The sequence below is a fragment of the Peromyscus eremicus genome, chromosome 2 (assembly GCF_949786415.1).
Source record: "Peromyscus eremicus chromosome 2, PerEre_H2_v1, whole genome shotgun sequence".
Classification (NCBI taxonomy): Eukaryota; Metazoa; Chordata; class Mammalia; order Rodentia; family Cricetidae; genus Peromyscus; species Peromyscus eremicus.
This window is the reverse complement of record NC_081417.1, coordinates 81,227,447-81,252,832: the sequence shown is the minus strand read 5'-3', so window position 1 is coordinate 81,252,832 and position 25,386 is coordinate 81,227,447. Positions and strand designations below refer to the sequence as shown.

Below are 25,386 nucleotides of genomic sequence, written 5' to 3'. Positions count from 1 at the left end.
CAGTGTTAGGGGAGCCTGAGAAGCCGGGCAATACACCACCATTGCATGTCACCTGCAGAAGCAACATACTGTGTGCAGAGGGAGACAGCTCAGAGCTCCACTAGACCATCTGCTGGCCAGAGATCCTTGCAAAGACCAAATGTCAGCACCAGATTATAAAATGATAATATTTTTAAAAAATAGAAATGTGTACAGCTGTTAACAAAGCCACCTAGGGAAGTAGAACTCTGGTGCAGTGAACTACAGAAGGGGCTTTAACGTAGCAGGAGTCTGCCTTCTGGGGAGGACAGGAAGCCAGAACAGCTCCAGAAGTGGGCAGGGGCATCATGAATAGCTTCCCCTACCCCGTGTCACTAACAAGTGTACAGAAGTAGTGGAACGCAGAAATGTTACAGGACAGTGCTCTTGCAGGAAGGTTACTTTTGCTAGAATTTACAGAATGTCGAAGATGAAGAGGCTAATTGATGGGCATCCCCAAAGCCAGGAGCTTACAGCTCGGTTATACAAAGACCATGAGGTGATTCAGGTGATGCCATAGAGAGATGGAGAGGTGAGGCAAGGGGCCACATTCAACCTTCTTTCAAATACATTTATCTGTTTTGTTCATGGAACTCACACATGAGGCATGATTTGGTGAAAGGCTTCTCTGGTACAAAAAGAAGAAGAAGGGAGAGGAAGAGAAAGAGGTGGAAGAGGGAAATGTTTGTACAAATCACTGACCTACTTTAATATCTTATTTTAAAGATGGTGAAGCTTAGACGTGGAGAAGAGAGAGCTTTTCCTAAGATGTCATGCCAGGTGGCAGTGGGTCAAGGCAGAATCTTGAGTCTTCTCATTCTGCTTTTAGGATCCAGGGACAACATAAAACTCTGCAGTTAACACATTCTCTTACAAAAAAATAAACTGGCTTGTTCTCTAAACAGTATAGCATATGTGGAGTGAGCTAACAACTCCATTAGTTATTTACTATGGCAAAGCATCGTCCTTTAAAACAACAGTAATTGTCTTACGGCTTCTTTAGCTCTGGAATCAGAGCACAGCTGAGCTGAGCTGAGCTTTCTAGGTTAATTTGTCATTGTTGTTGGCTTGGGTTTGGGTCATATCTTAAGGCTTGACTAGGGAATGGTCAGCTTCCAGGCTGTGTTTTTTGGCTGGGCTCTGTTACTCAGAAGTTTCTAAACTGAAGGTTTCAGTCCCATGCTGTCTTAATTCCTTCCCACATGGGGCATTTCAACAAAGCCCTTTATCTCACCCAAGCCAAAAAGAGAAGAGAAGAGAAGAGAAGAGAAGAGAAGAGAAGAGAAGAGAAGAGAAGAGAAGAAAAGAGAAGAAAAGAGAAGAAAAGAGAAGAAAAGGAGGAGGAACAGGAAGAAAAAGGAGGAGGAGAAGAACAACAACAGGAGGAGAAGAGGAGGAGGAGGAGGAGGAAGAAGAGGAGGAGGAGGAGGAAGAGGAGGAGGAGAAAACATTTGGTTTCTGCTAAAAGAAAATTGTTAGGCTGTACCACAAGGAAAGGCAGATACGCAAGTATGGGTCTTTTGAGGGGCAGTATCAGTGCAGTCATTTTTGAATCAGCCTGGTACAGTCTCCAACGATCGAGTGTCATCATTCCCTGCAGCTTATTATAGATGACAAATTCACTCATCCTACCTGCACTTCTACTAATGGGTAATAAGTAATTGTGTCAACCACTAAGTGAATTGTGTCTTAACTTTTCTAGCCATTAGTAAGGTAGTTATCATAGAACATTTAAGTAGCACTGACTTCCTTCAAATATCACCCCAAGCTAACATTTTGCAAGACAGTAATTCCAAATGTATTAGTCAAAATTCTGTAAAAGAACAGAACTGATTAAATATCAAAAAGAGATTTGTTATTTTGGCTCACATGATGTGATCTGAGTTCTCCAACAATGACTGTCTCACACTCAGACATCCAGTAGTTTGAGTTAATAAGACTGGATATCTCAGTAGTCCCATCTGGTCCTGAAGGCCTGGAGGATTCCTGGAGAACCACTGGCCCTCAGTCTGTGTTGGGATTCCAGAGAAGCTGTTTCTACTATTGCTAAAGGAATGCCTTAGTAGCAGGATAGATTAATGTGTCAGGAAGAGTGAGGACAAGCAGGCAAATAGCCAAGTTTTCTTCTCCCATGACCTTTCATATCATATGGGTTGCCACCAGAAGGGACTACCCGGATTTAAGTGAAGAATCTTTCTGTGTCAAATAATCTGATCAAGAAAATCCCTCACAGGAATGTCCAGTAGCTTGGATTTTGGTTGATTCCAGATTTAGTCAAATTGACAAGGAAAATTAGCCATCACACTGCATATGTTTTATTGAAAGGCAAAACATTCAAGGTGACAAATTACCCAAATTCCTTCCCTCTAATCTAGCTCTCGCAGCATATAAATTAAGGCTAAAATGTAGAAGTCTGTTTTTTTTTTCCTTTCCTTTCTAATATATACAGTATTTTGTGTTCTCTATTGCTGTTATGGTTTGAATATAAAATGTTGCCCAAAATTTGTGCTCTGAATGCTTAATTCTCAGTTGCTGGCCCTATTCAGGATACTAACAATTCTATAGTCTACTATAGAACTTATAAGAGATGGGGCTTCGCAGGCAGAAGAAATGGTATGCCTTTGAAAGCTCTACCCAATCCTACTCCCTGTCTTAATCTCTGGCTTGGTGCTTCCCAGTTGGCTTTATGTGAGCAGTTTCTGTCACATGCTTCAGCCACTACACCTTCTGATGAGTCAGTGTTCTCTTGAGAAACAAAACTGGTAGTATGAATATATATTTTAAAGTATTATTATGTTGGCTTACAGGATATGGTCTAGGTAGTCCAACAATGGCTGTCTTCATACTGGAGCGTCAGAGAAATTGTGGCTACTCAGTCCACAAGACTGGGTGCTCCGGAAGACCCAATCTGGTATAAAGACCTGGAAGCATCCTAAAGAGCCGCTAGTCTTCAGTCCATATTGGAAATCTGAAGAATCTGGGTCCTCATGTCAGTGAAAGATGGAAGCAGCAGAGGTAGTAGTGGCAACAGAGTAAATGCAGTCACCAACGGGAAGAGAATGCAAGCAGGCAGAAAGGAAATAGCTTTTCCCTAGGGTCTTTTTATATATGGATGTCACAGGAAGGCACCATGTATACTAGGGGAGAATTCTTCCACTTCAGTTAAATTTTCTAGGAAATATCCTCACATACCTGCCTTGATACATGCCTCTGCATTGATTCCAGATCAAGCCAAGTTGACAACAAGGATTAATCATCACCAGTCCACCCCTCACTAAACTGACACCCAACCACATCTCCTCATGTTATGCTTAAATTCTAAATGAAGACTATAAAAAGGTCACAATTCTGCTAATGTGCTACACCACCCCCATCCACCATCCAGAATAGATGGCAAAGTTTCTTGAGGAATGCTTAGTCTTTTACTGTCTCATAACTTAAGAAATATATTCTCTGTCTTGATGGACTGAAATTCTCTGAAACAGTGAGCCAAAATAAACTTTTCCTCCCTTAAGTTGTTTCTGTTGGGGATTTTGATCAAATCAATGAAAAAGTAATTAACACAAGTCAAGCACCTCACTGCCCCCACCCACCATAATTCTCAGCATCTTATAAATGGGCCAGTGCAACAGATTCCTTCCAGGGTCCCATCACACCAGCTTTCCCATTCAATCTGTGTCACAATTTAGGATTATAGAGTCAGAATATCTATGCCCAAATATTCCCAAGTAGTTCTTTTCTACAAAGAAAATTAACACCACCTAACTGACATTCAAGATTTCCCATTATCCAGATCCCTGGCTGCCCAGCAGGTTCTGTGCCTCAGCCACCATTCTCCTGTGCATACTTGGCTCTGATACTGTTTTTTTCTTGTGAATGTCATTCCCTCTTACATAGAATGGCATTCTTTATGTCTTACACCTAATTCATCTTCTCTCTTCAATTGTTAGTTCAGGTGCCACCTCCTCCAGGTACATAAATGCCCCTCTCCTATCTCCTTTGCACAACCTGACATATTCCACCATCCCCTGCATCAAATTGCCATTGCTATCCAACAGACCAAGCCTTCTGACAAGGCAGTTCTTAAGGGGAGATGTTTATTACCTGATTCACCTGAAACTCAGTATGACTTGAAGTTAACCTTAAACACCTGATAAAAGTCCTTGTTCCCAAGATTCAAAGATCCCATTTCACAAGAGGCTTGCTTAGAAAAACTAGAGTTAGCCGTTATTTACATGGTTCAGCCTCTGGGCTCACACCTAGGCAGGGTGATAACATACCTTATGCCTGAAGAAAGCCATGCCAGTCCTAGGACAGAAAACTATGTCAGGACAAGGATTGTCTTTACTTTCAAAGCTGGTCCCCAAAATAGATGCTGCCATTACTTGGGATTTGGGAAAAGCCAGTACCAAGGACAGAGGACATCTGTCCAGGGATTTGAAACTGAGTCAGAGTATGGATCAGTCAACAACTAGTGAGAGGAATGGGTAGTCTCAGGGAAGAGATGAGGACAAAGATCTCTGTCTTTGGACAAAGAAAACCACAACACATGAGAAGGGATGAATCATGAATAAGAATATGGCTTTGACATCTGAAAGCTCTGGGTTCAAAATACTTGTGTTTGCTAGGCAAACTTGACTAAATAACTGCTCCAAGTTTCACTATATATATATGGCACAATATAACAACACCTATTTTAGAAGATCATGGTAGTTATTAAATGATATTGTGTATTATATTGCTTATCAAGGAAACTGGCATGTGACGTAGATGGTCACGGAGGTTGACACCTGTTTTTGAGGTAGTTGTTGGTGCTAAGACCCCACTGGGTAAGCAGTTCTCAAATTGTATCCTGTGAAACAGATCCTTATGAGAGTCCCTTAAAGAGCATTCTCTGGCCAGTGAGTTTGGCAAACACTTGGCAACATCCTGGAAATTCAGGGCTCACATAGTCATTTCATCTGTAGTGCTAAAGGCTGACAACACAGTAACAAAAACAATATGGCAATATCCTATAATTCATTATAGTGGTGTCCTATTCTATGTCATCTTTGATAGCAACATTTTGTGAACTAGGTAGTGTGGAAACAAGAGAAATCCACTTTCCTGGAGACTTCCAAGTCTTAAAAATAAAGCACCAGTAGATTCCGTGTTTTTGGAGTGCCCACGTCCTAGTTCATAGATTAAGATTTACAACAGTGCCTACCCTGGGTGGAAGAGAGTAGGAAGCTCCTGGAGCATTATTTCGAAGGACATTGATCCCTAAACTGATGGGAGCCCTGACACCCTTCTCCTCATGACATCTGCCTTAAAATGTGTTGGACCATAGTCTGGAAAACTCTACACCGGAGTACCAGGCTCCACGTATTCTTAAGGGAACTGTAAATTTGCCCTCACACATCTAAATTGACAGTGAAAAGCCAAAACAAACCACTTGAGCCAAAACAGGCATGCCCGGGTCAGGAAACCTAGCTGGAGAGGCAGAGACATGCAGAGTGTCATCCCAATTAGCAACTCTTTCTGGCTAAGGTACCCAGTGAGCACAGCCAAACCTCAGCAGATTCTGCAACCCTGTCTAGGCCAAAGGGAACTTGCCAACACGTACCCAGGAGCTAATAACCACTTGCAAACAGTGCACCTTGGCTTCAGCGTCCTCCAAAGAAGAAGCGTACGAAGTGAGAGAGCCAGCCAGAGCTCAAAGAGAAAGGCAGAGGTCAAACGCTCTGGGACGTACACATGGACAACCACCAGACAGCTGCTGGGGGTATGGGAAGCAGAAGATAAAGGAATCCTTTTGCATTCCTCATCTTTTTGCTTACTGAGCAGCTCAAATGTTAAGTTTTCACTTTTTTAAGAACTGAAGAAAACTGTTTGAGGAGCTACCACAGCGTGGCACAATGTAGTTGAAATTTCATGTATCAGAGCCACGGGAAGGGCTTCAACAAAAGCTGCTTCTGTGTCATAGGCTAGTTCTTGAGCTACCTCAAGTCTCAGTTTGACTTCCAAAGAGGCATAGTAAGTAATACTCAGCTCGTTATATTCTTAGAACAATGAGAAGACCAAAAAGAAAAGCTTAAACGTAACATGTGGCACAAGACACGTGCAAGTGTGTGCACAGGAGCAGGCACACGCCTTTGTGGAAGCCAAAGGACAACAAGGGAGTCAATTCTGTTTCTTTCATGTGGGTCCTAGGGATCGAACTCAGCTCACCAGAATTGAAGGCAGTTATCCACTCAACTATTTCACCAGCTCATAAGACAAGTTTACGGTAGGCAAATGAAAAAATGTTGGTTTTCATGCCTATCCAGCTATATTTGGTTTTAATAAAACAGTAGCAGTGATAATCACTATATTCTGGCAGGAGTCAGCAAACTGTGAAGTAGCAGCCTATTTTTGTAAATAGTGTTGTATTAAAACACAGCCATGTTTGTTTTGCTTATTTTCTATAACAACATTCTCTACAGTAGTAAAGTTGGATACTTGTGAAGTCTATTAGTTTCTTTTGTGTCTATGCAACTAAGGTACTTGACAGAAAGGACATATACAGGCTAGAAGGTTTATTTGGGCCCATGGTTTCAAAGTTATACTCCAGGATGGCAGGGGAGGCTTACAGCTCAGGGCTCAGTCTGAGGTGTCAGAAGCATGCAGCCCTGATTCACATACCTAAAGGACAGTGAGCATAGGACATTAGACTGAAAAGGGCAGTGGCTATAAACTCACAACGGTCCTTCTCCCTAGCCTCCCTCCACCAGCCAGACCCTGCATCTGAAAAGGCTCTGCAGCCTTCAAATTAGTCCCACAGCTGAGGAACAAGTTTTAAACTGTGAACCAAAGGATATGGTCCCGTTTCAAACCCTAGTAGGAAGAGGTAATCTGACAGCACATTTACTCTCTGCTCACTTAAGGAAATGTTGACTGACCCCTCCAATCAGTGTGCTGGATTTCTAGGAACAGTTTTCAGTCACTGTAACCCTGACAAACTGCATGTTATTACACACATAATGAGAATGAGACAGAAATAAAAGTCAGTCTGATTAGTCTTCCAGCACAGGTAGGGACACAACATAAAACTCTATACTAGATGGAAGTTTAGAAGAGTGACAGACACTTCTGTGACCTACCCTCCCTTTATCCATTTTGTGCTCTCTCTTTCTCTTTTACTCTCTTTCCTCCCTCCCTCTTCTCCTCCCTTCTTTACACTCTCCCTTTCTCTATTCCCCTCCTTTGTAGATGAAGTTTTTCTGGTCCTGCCCAGCTCCCACATCCCTGCGGTCCCACAGCCGCTCAGACCCAAATGAACACATAGAGGCTTACATTATTTAGGAACTGTATGGCCTAATGGCTCAGGCTTCTTGCTAGCTAGCTCTTACTTCTTAAATTAACTCATTTCTTTAAATCTACACTTTGCCACGTAGCTTGTGGCTTATCAGTACCTTTACATCTTGCTTCTCATGGCAGCGGCTGGAAGCGTCTCTTCTGCTCTCCTTTCTGCTTCCTCCCTCTCTAGTTAGAATGTCCCGCCTAACCTTGTTCTGCCTCACCATTGGCCAAACAGTTTTATTTATCAACTAATTGGAGCAACACATATTCATAGCATACAGAACAACATCACCAATCAGTTCTTCCTCTCCCTTTCCTTCTCCCTATGGTGTCTCCTAACCCTGTTTCCTCAGGTTAAATACCACCCCCTCCCCCCACCACCACGCCATATGCTGAAATAAATGATTCTGCCTAGAAGGAACTTAATTCCCTTTTCTTACTTGTACATTTGCTTGTTCAGACATGAAATGCTGCTTATTTTGTTTCCTGTTTCTGTGTAAAGCAACTTAAGGGAGAAGGGATTGATTTTGTTCACAATTCTGGATCCATCATTTTAGGAAAGTCAAAGCATCATCACTTGAAGCAGCTGGTTACATTACATTCAAGGTCAAAAGAAGGCAATTGAGTTAAAGTATGCATGTATGTATTCAGATCACTTTCTCTGCTCTTCTACAATCCAGAATTCCTTGCCTAGGGAATGGTAACACCCATGATAGGCAGATCTTTCTGCCTCAATTAACATAATCAATCCAACAAACAAACAAATGCACAACCCCATCTAGACAATCCCTCATTGAGTCTTTCTTCCTAGGTGACTCAGGATTGTGTCCTTAACAAACCTAATCTAATATTTCTTACCTTCAGAAAAGAATTTTGTTGTTGTTGTTGTTGTTTTTGTTGTTTGTTAAGCTGGTTGGTTTGGTTGTTTGATTTGTTTTTGGTTTTTTTTGATATAAGGTTTCTCTGCATAACAGCCCTGGCTGTCCTAGAACTCACTTGATAGACCAAGTTGGCCTCAAATTCCCAGAGATCCTCCTGCCTCTGCCTCCCAAGTCCTGGGAGCTGGGGTTAAAGGCATGCACCACCACAACCCAGTCCAGAAAAGAAAGTTTTAAGTGTCAGAGTTTCTGAAATACTCTTACAATTTGATTGATCTCTTGGCGAGACATAGTGCAAGGCCCAATTTTTCAGGACCTCTTGATTTTTAAGCTCCTCTGTCTGGTGCTTCTCACTTTATCATCCTCTCATTCATTAATCTTCTCTCTGGGCCAACTGAAGGAGGGCAGGCTGTTCTCAGCAGCTCTAGAGATCTGCTGGAGATTTAGACATTTTAGTTCACTTGGCTTTGTGCCCTCTCCTCAAGTCCAAAACGGTAAATGAAACTACCATGTGCACTCCATTTTCCCAACTTCATTCTCCCTCTCTATGACCCCAACAAATGCATTCACATTAATGAAACTGAGTGTTCCTCCGATATATATTACATAAATGTTAATTCCGTAAACCAAACAATAATTCTTGTTTCAAAAAACCACCTGGTAGAAGAAAAAGAACCTAAACTTTGGCCTCATGAGACAGTACCCTTCATTCTGATTCAAGTAGCACTGACTTGATGACTTGCTCAACAGTCTCAAGCCTGTGCATCCGATAGCAGGAAAGTGTAAACAGTGTTCCCAGATTGCCTAAGCTTGGATCATGATGAAAAGGCATTTGTAAATGGCCAAGCACCAAATAAATACTGATTGTTTTTCCACTTTAGGTTCAATTGCTTAAGATCTTCCTGGGGCTTCACCTTTGATGATAGACAGCTCCTGGCCAGGTATAGCATCATTTCTAGCTAATATATGAGGGACTGAAAGGGGAGAGGGTCTAGATTTGTTCTGTACCAGTACTTGCCTCCCTTGTGTGCCATCAAACCCAATCCTGTGACGTACTTCAAACACAAAAGAATCAAGTATGTTTGGGAAACACGTTGTAAACGATCTTCTTGGAGGTTTCCACAAACTCATAAAAGACCCTGGAAAATCCTGAAGTAAAGAAAGATGCGTAATTTGTTTGCTTTAAAATGACATTGGTTTTAAAAATAGCCTTTCCAAACATGATTAGCTAGGAAATACTTTTTGCTCCACATTAATACCTCCCAGCATGCCACAGATTACACTTTAGGAAATAAGCTCCTGCACTAACTAAGCCCAAGTCTGAGCTCAGACTTATCTCTATTTTTCTGGCTCTTGTGCAGCCTCATGAAGACTTTTTCCACTGTCAATATTTGGGGGAGGGGGGAAGAAGGGGCAAACCCTGGGTTCTTTTGAAGTTAGTCCTTTGAACTTAGTCATGCAAACCATCCTTTGGCATTACTAGATTGCTGCAGGAAAACTGAGGGTTAAGAATGTTGTCTGTGACTGGTGAGTCATTTCACCTGAATTAAACTCTGCTGTCCCCCTTTCTAGTTATGTGACCTCAGTTTCCCCATCCTCGAGGAGTGAAAAAGAAAGGAAGCTATATCAGGGATCTTAGGGAGGAGCCAATGAAATAACCCATCTAGGGCACAGGAAGGACAGATGTTTTCAATCAGGGCTGCTGGTTATTATTTTAGCTTTTAGGTGATCCCAGTTTGAGAGAGGAAAAGTAGACACTGCATGTCTGCATGCCTTTTCTGGAACCACACTAATTAATTACTGGAGTGGACTTAGTTTTCCACAGTGTCTGGTTCTTGCTACCAATCTTAGAGACCTATTTTTAATTCAGGAGTCCACTCCTATCAAAGTGCATCAAGGCTGGTTTATCTTGATGCCTCCTGGGTTTGGTAATTGTCAGTGTTTCTCTCTGGCTCCATCTGACAGCAAACCTCAGTCCAGCAGAATTCCATTCATTCAAATACCAGGACGATTATTTCAGAAAAGGTTTCTGAACATTCTAATGCCCCAATGCCAAATAATTAGCGCATATATTCACACTGCCCTGCTCCTGTGTTGCACTATATCTATAACCTGTGCCTCCTGAATAAATATCTTTAATTTTTCACCCTTGGCTCAAGTATTTGAGACCTGTGAAAGAGAGCCAACTGTATATTTTATAAAATTCTGGTGGAAATAGAAAATAGAGGAGCTATTGTTCCAGGATAAATGAATTCAAATTTACTTTTGAAAAGATTTTCCAGAATTTTATAGGAATCTATAGTATTGCCATTTGGTCAGACCCACTTTTTATTTTCTTTTATGTCTAGGCAAGAAGCAGAAGAGAGAAAACTACTGCTCTGCAGAAATTTTATTTCAAAAATTGAAACCAGACCATAGCAAGGTAGCTTGTGGTCTGAGTGTATCAATGGACCTAGTCATTTTTCATCAGAGCTGTTCTTAGGTATACTAAACCACAAATATGAATCTCATTATGGTGTCTAGATGGAAATATTTTATGGATTAAAAATTTGGGCATTTAATTTGGTTGGTAATGAAACTTCTTTTCAAGGAATGGGAGGAAGGGAGCCACAAAATACCACCAGTGATTCATCCAAATACCTTATGAAAGGAAAAATCAATATAATATCTGGGTCCCTTTGTATTTAATATTGGCCATTTTGCTTGAGTCTAAAGTGGAATGCTAAGTTTGGTTAGACAGAACTATTGCCAAATTAGCAACAGTTTGCAGATCATTACAACCAAGAGCGTTCTAAAACTGGGGTTCACTGTATTCTAGGTGCAGTCTTTAGTGCTAGGTATACAGGGCTAGACACCTCATATAAGAGCCCCTGTCTTCGTGGAACCAAAACGCCTATATAACCTAACTCTATATGGACAAAGCATAGCTAAATCAGACTAGCATAAAAATGAAACAGAATCTACACATTTCTAAAGACATCAAAGTCTCTCAGCACCTTTTTAAAACAGTAGTATTACTCAGTTCAGATGAGAGGACGGGACATAACTAACTTCTAATAACAGAGGTTATTTTAGTCTCACTTGAAGGACAGATGAAGTCTGTCCACTCAACAGTCGGGCAAGTGGGCTTTCTAGAAGTCTTCAAGATACCAGGAATCCCATCCAAAAATACGTTAGATTCAGCAGCATCTCAAAGGTGCTCATCAACTTCCTTCACTCCACAGCAGCACCATCGGGTTCTGGTCCCAGGGGACTGACAGGCTCCCCTTCAGCCTACCATTGGAAGGTCAGATGGACAGAGAAGCAACTGCTCTCAAATGCTAACGCCCTCCTTTGGCCTCCAATGTAAAAGCCAATGAGAGATGATGGACTCTGAGGGGCTTGGGATCATACCCTCACTCCTCAGTGTCATCCCAGTTCACACATGTGACATAAAATTATACTTCAGTTTCTTCATCTGCAAAATGAAGATAAAATTTTCACCTTATGATTTGGAAAGAATTTGAAATTGTATATTCAAAATGCTTAGCTCAAGTTCTGGAAAAGTACAGTCAATAGCTAAAACATAATAATCTTGTGTCCTTCTATTATCACGATTGGTATACTTCTTGGTCTTCCAAGGCCTCCTCAGTGAGTATTCGGTTCATCTAGGCCTTTCCTCCTCTAGTAAGCCCTCCATGAGCTCCTTAACCAAGAGTACCACTCCCTTCCTTAACCCTTTCATTGAGGCTGGCACTGTCCCTACCCTTATTCGTGCACATTCTCCTAATTTCCGCGATGACATCTGAGACCAGCTCACAGCTCTTTACTCAGTCCCTCTTCCCCAGTGTGCACTGTGAAGCCCACAATGAGTGAGAAGCAGTTATTCCTGAAGAGAATCTCAACATACCTGTTTTGTCTGTGGACCACGCAACATGTTCCCGGTTTTTAGTGATACTTAAGAGTATCATGATCATTTAAAACAGCCATGATGGGCTGAAAAGAAGTTACAGTTGTGACTGTTCAGGAGGAGATTTTAAACGTTTTTATTATAGAGAACACATTTGTTTTGGCTGCTGTGGTATCACTGATGCTTAACTAGGGGCTTGGCACATGTAGGTATTTGATAAAGATGGATGGGTGGATGGGATAAAGATATACAGAATCAGAAATTCTAGAAAGTTCTTAGCACAGTAGCCCTCCCAGTTCTTTTCCCTGGTAGTTGTCTCTGGAGATCATTACAATGGACTCAGGCTAAGCATTAATGGAAACTTTTCATATGCACTTCCTTGTTTTTATTATTTTTATTTTAGTTTTGAGACTATAATATAATTATAATGTTTCTCTCTCCCCCTTTCTCTCTCCAAGTCTTGCCATATACCCCTCCCTGCTCTTCTTCAAATTCATGGCCTTTTTTTTCTTTGTTATTGCATGCATATATGAATATGTACATACATATATATTCCTAGAGATAACATGTTTGGTCCATATAATATTACTTACATGTATGTTTTCAGGGTTGGCCTTTTGGCACTGGATAACCAATTGGTGCATTCTTCCCTAGAGCGTACTACCTCTCTGGTTACCAGCATTCCACAGTTACTTAAAGCTCTTTGTGTAGGGTTGAGGCCTCCTGGGCTTTCCCTGTCCACTTTCTCATGTTCATTGGTATCATCTTCATTCAGCTCCTTTTTGGTTAGTCATGTTGGTGAGACTTTATGGGTATAGTTTCAGATATTACTAGGAGACACAATCTCACAGCAAGTTCTCTAGCTCTCATAATCTTTCTACCTTCCCTCCCCTTCTGCAGTGTTCCCTGAACCTCATGTGTGGGAATGTTTTGTAGATACATCCATCAGGACTGGGCTCCACAAGTATGCATTTTGATTGGCTGTGGGTTTCTGTAGTAGTCTCCCTCTGTTGTAAAGAGAAATTTCCTTAGCCCTATTTTATATTTTCCCAGTTTTACTAAGGTAGAGTTGAAAAGCACTGATGTATAATGTGATTATTGATAGACACATAGATAGAAATGGTTACACAATATAAAGGTAATAAACAAAGTATCTACTCATATAGCCGCTTTGTTTATATATGCTGATAACACCAAAGACCTACCATCTTAGCAAATTCCAAATACACAATCTATTGGTATTATATTACAATATAATATTACCAATCTATTTCAACATAAGGATTCTCATAAATAAGTATATGCTATGGTAACTGTGTATGGCTGCTTAGGGTAATATATGCAGTATAATCCTACAGTGGGACATCCCACAAGTATGTCATTATGTGTCAACAACATCTGCATGTGCATCATGTGCATGGGTACCACTAATGTGCCACTTTTAGACTCAGTGATCCTTTACTGTTGGTTGTAATCCCTGCTCAAGAGTGATTTTGATTCTATAATCTGATTTCTGTCTGTGTATGGAAAGCACTGTGAGGTTAGGCCAAGTGTTTTCCATTAAGAGAACAGTTTTGAAAGACTAAACCACAGACAGTCTGTTCTGAAGAAATCGCTGGCCCGGTATCATGGACAACCATCCCAGCAGCAGCTCTGGGCCTCAGAGAAGCCTTGGCCAAAGTTCTGACCTCCCAGAAAAGAGTTCCACCCAACTCATTCACTCCCTTGTTCCTGCTACTGAATTAGACTAAAGCTAAGGGAATCCCGGGTCTGAAGCCACAGTCTTTTCCTTCTCTTAAGGATTTCAGAATGTTCCTGATACTAGGCTAACTGAATCCCTGAGGATTGTACACTTCCATAGAGGAAGTCACAGTGGGAACTAGAGAGATGATTCAGTAAGTAAAGGTGTTGATGAAATAAGCCTGGTGACCTGAGTTCAGAACCCTAGAACTATGTAAATAGCCATATGAAACAGCAACAGTATGTAATCCCAACGCTCCTTCAGCAGGATGAGAGACAGAGACAGAATCACCTAGAAGTTCATGGACCAGTTAGCCCAGTATGCTCAGTGCAGCAGAGATGCAAGAAAAACCTTGCCTCCAACAGGGTGGAAAATGACAATTGGCTCCCAAAAGTTGGTCTCTGCCCACCCCATGTGCTCACATGCATGCATACAGACACACATGCACAACTAAATAATTCTTTTAAAAAATAGGAAGAGCCGGGCGGTGGTGGCGCACGCCTTTAATCCCAGCACTCGGGAGGCAAGAGGCAGGCGGATCTCTGTGAGTTGGAGGCCAGCCTGGTCTACAGAGCGAGATCCAGGAAAGGCGCAAAGCTACACAGAGAAACCCTGTCTCGAAAAACCAAAAAAAATACATAAATAAATAAATAAATAAATAAATAAATAAATAGGAAGATGGGGAAAGATAAAGAAACAGTGGGCTTAAGAAACACAAATAGGTGTTTGGAGAAGGAAGGACTTCTCAACAGTACCTTAAGAATTTATTTTCAGTCAGAGAGCAGCCTTTTGCTAAACTCCTTCTCCAAACCAGACACAAACAATCATGCCCACTAGGTATAAAGCCTACTTTCTTTTAATTCAGAGCTAAGAAGTGTTTTGCATAAATTATCTCATTTCTTCTCACTTGCAGTTAGTACTCATGTTGTCATTTTACAGATGTTAACCAAGAGGCCCAGACAAGCATTGTTTTATATCCCCTGCCATAGCTACTAAGTGGAATTATGTGGAATTGCTACCACCCAGTCATGTTTTATCTCAAGACAATTTGCAGCTCTTATGGCTCATAATAATAGGAAGAACAAAGTCAAGTTGTAATGATATTTAACCTCCCCAAGAGCAGATGTTCTCAAACATCATATAGTCTCTTTTATGACATTTGTTCATTTTAGCATTTATAATTCCTTTCGGGAAAAATCTGTTTCCATGTCTGCTTCCTTACTGACCTGTGACTTCATTAATAGCAACACAGAGCTATCCATCACTGGTCTCTGAAACTCTCTACTATTCCAAGGCTATCCCAAGGCCTATTATGACATCATTTAACTAATCTTTATTGAAAGAAAAAAATCATTTTTGAAATTAATTAAGTGACAAGTTTCTGGGACAATTGGCAGTCCCACTGACATGTTCCTAGGCACCAATTAAGGCACTGGCACTCTATCTCAAATAGATAATGACTAGCCAGTGCTGAAATTCAGGCCCTCAGGGTTCAAAAGGATCTTCAGCGTGTCAGTTTTCTCTGTGTTTTTTCACCCAGAGTGTGCTGGACTCACTCAAATGAGGGGGTCAGATATCCTTGGAAAACAAATCCACACTTAAGGCTGTTTCCTGGCTCCTGGCTCTTCCTGACACATTCCAAGAAGGAATTTATGGATGTTGGGAGGGACAAAGGGTGAGGAATTTGTAGACCATTTTAGAAGCCTGTGTTAGCAGCCCCATGCTTGACTGACTGAGCACAATAAAATTCTTTTCCCTGTAAGCCAGAAGACAATTTTGCTGTAATACCTTAGAGTTGCCAAAATCATGTGGAAACAAATTTCATCTGCATTTGAAAAAATGGAATTATTGTTGTCTATCCAAGTCAAGGACTCTCCATGTATGTACCTAAGTCAAAAAGATAAACACATTCCATGAGCTACTAATCACACTTTCACCAGAAGTGTGTCTCCAACCACGTAAAGCTATCCAGATGAAGATGATACTGTCTAAAACAGAAACCATGTATTGTGTATTCTCCAGCTGTGACCAGGGAAAATATTCAAGGATGAACTCCTTTATCTCACAATAGTCTCCGGCCTGTGGAGAGATGTCAAAAAATAACCCTTAGTTTATCTCATGCTGCTCCTTAAAGGTTAAAATCTCCAAGTGCTGACGTGCGCATATTCTTGTCATCAATTTTGTCACCCATAAACTACAACATCACTTGTTCCTTTGGAGGCATAAAGACAACCCCACACCCACTTCCCTGGGATTGATGTATGCTAATCCTGCCCAACTTAACATTGGCTTTCTCAGCTTTGAGTAAAGAAGTACAAGTTATCAGCCTCCGACAATATGCTCCAGTCCCTTTATTACCACTCACTTCCCATGAATAGAAGTCTAGGGGGCTGGAGAGATGATGCTGCCATTAAGAGCATTTGCTGCACTTCTAGAGGACTCGGGTGTGATTCCCAGCACCTACATGGCAGCTCACAACTATCTATAACTTGAGTTGCAAAGGGTTCGACTCCCTCTTCTGGCCACAACAATTAAAAAGCATTCATGTAGTTTACTGATACACATGTAGGTAAACATATAATAAATTTTTTCAATGATAATCATCTATCTGTGATTTTTATGGTCTTTGTAGATTAAATTGTCCCTCCTGAAATTATAAAAGCACAGTTATCCAATCTTGACTCCCCATGTCTAACCTAATCTCTCAAACTGCAATCTCAACTAATTTCCCCAAAGTCTGCCCTCAAAGAAGACATAAACCAGCCAGTTTTCTGCATGCAGGAGATTATTTCGTATTGCTAACATCATTACTTCTCTCCGTTTCTACCCTCTCTAGAGCACATCTTTCTGCTTCTAGCAAATTGATCTTCACAAGGCTTACTTTCTCAGACAACAGTGATTTCTATAGCTTCTCTAATCTAGGTCCAAGTTGCCACTGAATTTGGGATTGGATTACAGTAAGAGGTCAAGTTCTGGCTTAAGCAAAAGGAACTATTAGCACAGATTCTTCTATGTTGTGATCCCAAGAGTGCAACAGAATGCCATGTCCTGATGACTGAGTGTCTACAATGGGCCAGACAACATACTCAAGCTTTAGTACAGATCTCTAGTCCTTGATTCTCTCTGATATATGTGTGTGTGTGTTGTTGTTGTTGTTGTTGTTGTTATTGGTGCAGAAACCAGAGGTCAACCTCAAATGCCTTTCATCAGTTTCAATTTCCTCAGGGACCATGAACTTCGTGTGTGTGTGTGTGTGTGTGTGTGTGTGTGTGTGTGTGTGTGTGTGTTTTATTTGTTTGTTTGGTTTTGGGTTTTTTTTGTTTGTCTGTTTGTCTGTTTTTGAGATTGGGCCTCTTACTTGATTTGGAACTTGCGGATTAGGCAGGAGCCTCAGGGATCTACAAGGAAGTACTCTTATGCCCAGCCTTTTACATGGATTCTGGAGATCAAACTCAAGTCCTGTGTTTTCATGACAAGCACTTTACTGACTGAGCCATCTTTGAAATTGTTTTGACCCCTCTTTTATAAATGAGGTCATGGATTAAAGAATAAATACCTTACCAAAGTTACTGAGCCAGAAAGTGCTTAGATGTGTCTTCTATAACACTGAAGATGTGGTTAACTGTTCCCAAATCACAGAAGCATCCCCAATCCTCAGAGCACCGTGAGCTAATGTGACAGGTAATCCTCCTCTATGGATCTCTCAACTACACAATGAAATAGCTTCCTTCTTCCCACATTGTCCTTAATTCTTACTTTAGGGTCTCAACCAATAGCTCAAGCACATGTCATAGTGAAAGAAAACCGTAGGTAACTTTATGTTAACTGTAGATTACTCTCATATGTATGTATAAGTCATTATTTTGTAAGTCTTAAAACCAGCCTGAGTTTAGCTACGCACTAATTTTTTCACACAGTAATTTCTCAACCACCTTTGACAGTTCCCCTCTCCTATCTGAATGTCTATGCGTATGAGTGACTATGTGACAAACAAATAAGATAGCTTAGCAGTCAGAACTACTTGGAGGTATATCTTTCTCCACACTCCGTCTCATATAATCCTGACTATTTACGTCTCAACATAAATTGCATCCTTTCCAATAACCCATACTCTGCCATTCTTTGGATACTTCCTTTGTTTTTCAAAGTCATAAGCAGTTGACTCCTGTACCCAGAAAACAAATCACCTGCATTCTTATTTTTCTTTGTTCCCTAAATACTGAAGGAATTATTCCATTTTCTCCCTAGTTCTGTTGCTAAGTCCCAAAAGAGTAGACACGTGGTCTTATATTTATTTCTACCACCCACAGAACTTTGGTTGCTATAGAAAATTCAGTATAAAATCTGTCTGTGCTGGTCAGTTTGAAGCTCATAAAGCTCATGAACATCTCTTAATTTGGACACCTGGTTCAAAAGTATTCTGTCAAGTTCTTCTAAAGCCAAGACTGTGGGATGTTCTGAAAAGATAAATCAAGGAGAAGAGGGTCTGAGGTGAAAAGATTAAACACTATGTAAGAGCCATGTGACTAGGAAGAAGCAGTTGGAATTAAAACATCATTTCTCCTCTGAGTCCTTTGCCTTCCCCTCTGTCTCCCATGATAGAGAAACAGCAGTGCTTACCTCAGCCTGGAGACTGAGTAATTACAATCAGGAGTCACTGAACATCTCCTGGGGCTGCAAGCCTTCACAGCACCATAAAAATTCCCTCAGAAGGTATGACTTGTTAATACTAGGAGACAAGGAATGATTTCTACATAATGTTCTCATTACATCAGTCTTTTAACCCTGCCATTGGCCCTGATTTCCACAGTAAAAAGTGAAATAAGGGGGAAAATTAAATAACCTATGCCCAACTTATTCTAACATTTTGCTATGTTTTTCTATTCTCTGCTGTCACCTTACATTTATGAACGTTGAATAATGCATAACATCATTCCTTCAAACTTGCAAGATTCTTCTAGGGGGATATAAAAGCTTCAGACACCTGAGAAATTAAATGAAACTTTACCCAGAATTGCAGCCATTCCACAGTGCGCATCAGTGGTAGACACAAATAACTATTGTTTTCCTTTGTTTATATAGATTGCTCTTCCAAGAAGATTGGGGACATCCAACTGTATTCTATTGAGTACATCTAAATATCAAATCCTACTAGAAGTTAAGACAGCCTACAGATCTAAAGACACCTAGCCAATCCAACCTCCACCATGGGGGCCATGACCTGGCTATTGCCAGGCATCTTTCTAGCTTTGCTTGCCCACACTTCTGAAGGTGGGGTCATCAAGAAAGTCATCCGGCACAAGCGACAGAGTGGAGTGAACATGACCCTGCCAGAGGAGAATCAGCCAGTGGTGTTCAACCACGTCTACAACATCAAGTTGCCCATGGGCTCTCAGTGCTCAGTGGATCTGGAGTCAGTGAATGGAGAGAAAGACCTAACCCCCACCCCAGAGTCCAGTGGAAGCTTCCAGGAACACACAGTGAATGGAGAAAACCAGATTGTGTTCACACACCGCATCAACATCCCCCGCCGGGCCTGTGGCTGTGCTGCAGCTCCGGATGTGAAGGAGCTCCTGAGCAGGTTGGAGGAGCTGGAGATGCTGGTATCTTCTCTAAGGGAGCAGTGCACCATGGGTACAGGCTGTTGTCTCCAACCTGCAGAAGGTAAGAGCCAGGATTGGTTGCCCTGTTTCTGTGCAAATGGGAAAAATGATGAGCAGAAAAGAATCTATGAGTGGTTTCTAACCATAGTTTCCTGAGAAACTAGACAGTCAAGGTGTTCATTTAAAAAAAAATTAGGTCAGGTAAATGTGGAGAGTGCAACCATCTCTCTTATGTTCTTGGAAGAGTCATGGTAATAATAGTTCTCACACCAATTTTCCAGCTTTTGAAAAAAATCTGCTTCTTGAGGCCCTATTTTACTTTAATTGTATCTTTTAGATTTATTGGTATGGACAGTTGGCTCAGCAGTTAAGAGTATTTGCTCTCCCAGAGGATCCAGGTTCCATTCCCATCACCTACATGGACACTCACAGCATCTGTTACTCCACTCTCAGGGGATCAACACCTTCTTCTAACCTCAGCGTGCACCAGGCACACAAGTGGTACATGCACACACATGCACACAAGGCATTCCTACATACAAAATAATAAAATAAACAAATCTAAGTATTAAGATTTAATATTTTACTATTTCCATGTGTGTATGTCTGTGTGTGACTGTGTGTACATATGTGTGTGTTTACAGGTATGCACTCTTGTATACGTGCACTAAGGCCAGAAGAGGGCTTTGGGAATCCTTCTCTATCACTCCCTGACCATTCATTTGAGGTAGCATCTCTCCTTGAACCTAGGATTCTCATTTTCTCAGCTAAGCTAGAAACCAGCAAGCCTCAGTGATCCCCCTGTTTCTACTCGCCCAGGAGATGGGATTATCGGCATGTATGAGACACACAGCTCTTGGGCACTAGGATCTGAACGCTGCTCCTCGTGATTACATAGCAAGTACTCTGAAATGCTGAGCCATTGTCTCTCCAGTGCCCACTTTAATTATACCTTAGTCAAACATGTTTGACCCTGAAATCTAACTCTTAGTTACCCTAAAATGTCTGAGAATAACACACCACTCCTTCTCCCAAGGGTACCCTCTCAAAGAGACTGCTGTAGCCCCATCACTTCATTGTACAAATAGGGAATCAAAAGCCCCAGAGGGCAGTGAGATTCTCAGGGTCCTGCTGAGTTAACATGATCTTCCACAGTCCTATGTTCTTACAGATGCACGTTTTTGCCTGGGTGGTACTGAGTCTGTGGGAAATCGGGAAGAATGTATTCAAATGTGATAGAACACAGTGTGATGATGTGAAGTTGGTCTGGTCAAGGCTGGTACATACAGACACCTCTATGCACCCGACACTGTGATTGTCTTGTATGATCCTCCAAACAATCCTTTAAGATAGGGTTAATATCAACATCCTTCTGTAAATCTAAGAACTGGATTTGAAAAGTTGACCAACTGTCACAGGATAACTCGATGAAAAGAAGGACATAGACTTTGGGTGTGCCTGGGTGTCTTCACTCTCCTTGAGGGATATCCTGAGCTCTTGTGCAGCTATTCCAGGAGTTCTGCTGCTTTGGAGTTAATTAACGCCATTTACCAAGGTTCATGGAACTACAGACGCTTTAACTTCAAATCAGAAATGAGTATCTGTTTCTACCACTTAGAAAACTCTACCAGAAAGGAGATTGATAACAATTTCAAGAGTGGACCTGACTGCCCTATGCAAGGAGTGCTGTGGGATGCTAGGCTTCTAAGGCAATTTTAATAAGTTTATCTTTATTAATAAACCAATTTGTTTTCTAGCTGTCAACCCCCTGGGGGGGGATGCAAGCGAGAAGACACAGTAGGTTTAATGATAGTGTAGATTGAATGTGAATTCCTTCTTTTTTTTTTTTTTTTTTGGTTTTTCGAGACAGGGTTTCTCTGTATAGCTTTGCGCCTTTCCTGGGACTCACTTGGTAGCCCAGGCTGGCCTCGAACTCACAGAGATCCGCCTGGCTCTGCCTCCCGAGTGCTGGGATTAAAGGCGTGCGCCACCACCGCCCGGCTGTGAATTCCTTCTTATTGTCTCCCCTAAGCACCTGCTCTCCAAGCCAGTTGATGCCTAAAGATGCAGCTGAATTTGGGTCAGGGTTTTTCATGTGAGTACCAAGAAACTGCTCTGGCGGAACTCTGCTAAGTACCTGTTTATCTTCCCTGCAGGTCGTCTGGACTCTAGGCCCTTCTGCAGTGGCCGAGGCAACTTCAGCACCGAAGGATGTGGCTGTGTCTGTGAACCAGGCTGGAAAGGCCCCAACTGCTCTGAGCCCGAATGTCCCGGAAACTGTAACCTCCGAGGCCAGTGCCTTGACGGACAGTGTGTCTGTGACGAGGGTTTCACGGGTGAGGACTGCAGCCAGCTGGCCTGTCCCAATGACTGCAACGACCAGGGCAGGTGTGTGAATGGAGTCTGTGTGTGCTTTGAAGGCTATGCCGGGGTTGACTGTGGCCTAGAAGTCTGCCCGGTGCCCTGCAGCGAGGAACACGGGATGTGTGTGGACGGCCAGTGTGTGTGCAAAGATGGCTTTGCTGGTGATGATTGCAACGAGCCCCTGTGCCTCAACAACTGCTACAACCGTGGGCGGTGCGTAGAGAACGAGTGTGTGTGTGATGAGGGCTTCACAGGAGAGGACTGCAGTGAGCTCATCTGCCCCAATGACTGCTTCGACCGCGGCCGCTGTGTCAACGGCACCTGCTACTGTGAGGAAGGTTTCACGGGCGAAGACTGCGGTGAGCTCACCTGCCCCAACAACTGCCAGGGCCATGGCCAGTGCGAGGAGGGACAGTGTGTTTGCGACGAGGGCTTTGCCGGTGCAGACTGCAGTGAAAAGCGGTGTCCTGCGGATTGCCACCACCGTGGCCGCTGCCTCAACGGGCAGTGTGAGTGTGATGACGGGTTCACAGGGGCCGACTGTGGGGATCTACAGTGCCCCAACGGCTGCAGCGGGCACGGCCGCTGCGTCAATGGGCAGTGTGTGTGTGATGAGGGCTACGCTGGAGAAGACTGCAGCCAACAGCGATGCCCGAATGACTGCCACAACCGGGGCCTTTGTGTACAGGGCAAGTGCGCATGCGAACAAGGCTTCAAGGGCTTTGACTGTAGTGAGATGAGCTGTCCCAATGACTGCCACGGCCATGGCCGCTGTGTGAACGGCATGTGCGTCTGTGATGATGACCACACTGGGGAAGACTGCAGAGACCGACGCTGTCCCCGGGACTGCAGCCAGCGGGGCCACTGTGTGGCTGGGCAATGCATATGTGAGGATGGCTTCGCCGGCCCGGACTGTGCTGAGCTCTCCTGCCCCAAGGACTGCCATGGTCACGGCCGCTGTGTGAATGGCCAGTGCATCTGCCATGAGGGCTTCACTGGCAAAGACTGCAAAGAGCAAAGGTGCCCCAGTGACTGCCACGGCCAAGGCCGCTGTGAGGATGGCCAGTGCATCTGTCATGAAGGCTTCACAGGCCTGGACTGTGGGCAACGCTCGTGTCCCAGTGACTGCAGCAATCTGGGACAATGTGTTTCAGGCCGCTGCATCTGCAATGAAGGCTACATGGGGGAAGACTGCTCTGAGGGTGAGTATCAGCAAGCTGGCATCAGGTGGTCCTGATGATGTACATACCGGATGCCTATCAGAGAACCATCTTTAGATTTATCAACACCCCAATTTTTTTTAATGCATCCTGTTAGTGTATTTCTGTTAAACACACACTCTTTCTCTGACCCTTTAAGGGGTTGTGGTCAGTATCTTGGCACAAGGCAATCTGGACTCAAAGGCTCAGACAAGTGATATTGTTGTCAAAAGGATTCAGAACTGGTACTTAAACCTATCTACCTCATCTATATTGAGTCTACCATCCAATGCCCTTTTCTAAGTACCAGCTTCCTTTCCTTCTCTGCTCTGGCTTTAAACCAACAGCAAACAAACTTCTTCCATTTGAAGGGAAGTGATAATTCAGCTGGATTGAATAGACATTGCGGTTAAATAAGGTGAAGTTATTAATGCAGTCTGCTGGTTACCTGGGAACTAGACCTGTCCCTTACGTTTTCTTTTGGTGCTAGCTTTATCCAAGGTCTATGAGCATCTCCCAAAGGAACACTGTTCCCAGCAGTTAGCACAAGCAGTGAGATAAAGTATTATTCAGGAAACATTGGCTAAATGAAAACACAGTAAAGAACAAAAACACTCACGTTCAAAGACAGTCTTCTCTATTTCTCTCATCTGCATATCATGATTGAGAACATCTTCCAAAGGCATATAGGAACAAATAAATAGTCCAAGTGTTTAGTATGGCAGAGTTGTGCAGGCTTAGCAAAGAAATGTGAGTCCCAAACCTGATGAAGACAACGGCAGGAAAACCTCTTGGCCTCACTCACATCTAAGGAACAGAAGAATCTGGCTAGATGAACCCTCTAAGGCTACTCACAGGAGGGCAGGCTGAGATAATGCTTTCCTGTACCTATGGTCTAAGTCTGGGCTAAGACCCAGAAAGTGGAAAAGTGGGAGGGACCAGGTCACATGCACAGCAAAACTCTAGGCCAGGGATTTCAGCAGGAAGACAATGGACTAATGGATTACAAAGCTACTTCTGATGGCAAAGGTCTACAAACCCAGCTACTACAGAAGCTGAGATACAAGATCTCAAGTTGAAGAAATAGAGGAGGGGAATTTGGTTACAGGAAATGTGACAGAACCCCTTTAAATATTGTTTTAGATTTATTTATTTTATAGGTATTAGTGTTTGTCTTACATGTATGTATATGCACCATATGTGAGCCTGTACCTGAAGATGTTAAAAGAGGGCATCAGATCCCCTGGAACTGGAGTTATGGGCAGTTGTGAGCCACCATGTGGGTGATGGAAAAGGAATCCTGGTCCTCTGCAAGAGCAGAAGTGCATAATCTATCTAGCACTAGTACGCACAGGACCCTAGGTTTGAACACCACTAAAAAGAAAAGATTAATCATAGCAGGGTTCTGGCTGAGTCCAGAGTGTTAGGAGCAACATGAAGAAGAGACAACTTCAAGTCTCTACTGCAAATAATAGAAGAGACTTGACAAGGGAGTTAAACCTATAGGGCACTAGAGGTATTCTCTTGACCCCCAATATCCTTTCTTCTTCTTCCCAGTGTCCCCTCCCAAAGACCTTATTGTGACAGAAGTAACAGAAGAGACTGTAAACCTGGCATGGGACAATGAGATGCGGGTCACTGAGTATCTCATTATGTACACACCCACCCATGCTGATGGCCTGGAGATGCAGTTCCGTGTGCCTGGGGACCAGACATCCACTACCATCCGGGAGCTGGAGCCAGGAGTGGAGTACTTCATCCGTGTGTTCGCCATCTTGGAGAACAAGAGGAGCATCCCTGTCAGTGCCAGGGTTGCTACCTGTGAGTAGTCAAAGGATTCTGTATAGACTCACCAGGCCTTGGCCTACCTCTGTAGCACTATACACACTTTGTTTTTAGTGCTCAATAGATACTAACAAATTTCACCCAATGAGACAGAAGTATTTGTTTATGAGGAAACTGAGACTAAATAGTTTATCATCTCATCTCAAACCCCACAGCTAACAAAGATGGAGTTGGGCTTTGACCTGGGCAGTCTTGAAAGAGTAGACCTTAGCCATCTTAGCATCATTGTATGGAGTTCTGTTCTACCAAATTCGCTGTCTGCTTCAAGTTGTTCTTGCAAGAGTCTCACATTGGTGTAATTACTTTCATGCCCGAAAAGCAAGCTGTGGCTAGAAACTGGCCCTTACTTGCTTAGTAATAACAGCATCAGCCTCTCCTTACTGACTCTACACTGCATGCCAAGAGCCAGGCCAGCAGACTTCACGGAACGTATCACTCAGTCTTTGATTCATTCCCAAGGCAGACACAGTTAGTTACCACCTTCTCCCAGGAAAAGAAATGATCTCAACACTTTGTGTAAACCTTGTCG

General features: G+C 42.7%; 1 protein-coding gene across 3 annotated transcripts in view; it reads left to right on the top strand.

Moving 5' to 3' along the window:
* The first annotated feature begins 18,949 nt into the window (after nucleotides 1-18,949).
* The window catches only part of Tnc (tenascin C), a 65,357-nt gene continuing 58,920 nt past the window's right edge, over nucleotides 18,950-25,386 (top strand). Inside the window, exons 1-3 of one of the 3 annotated variants that reach the window (XM_059254458.1) lie at nucleotides 18,950-19,510; nucleotides 21,606-23,015; nucleotides 24,570-24,833. In XM_059254458.1, the coding sequence (XP_059110441.1) occupies nucleotides 19,054-19,510; nucleotides 21,606-23,015; nucleotides 24,570-24,833 (2,131 nt within the window). In that variant the 5' untranslated portion in view covers nucleotides 18,950-19,053. The remainder of the gene's footprint in view (nucleotides 19,511-21,605; nucleotides 23,016-24,569; nucleotides 24,834-25,386) is intronic. The other 2 variants (XM_059254459.1, XM_059254460.1) reach the window with 2 other exon arrangements.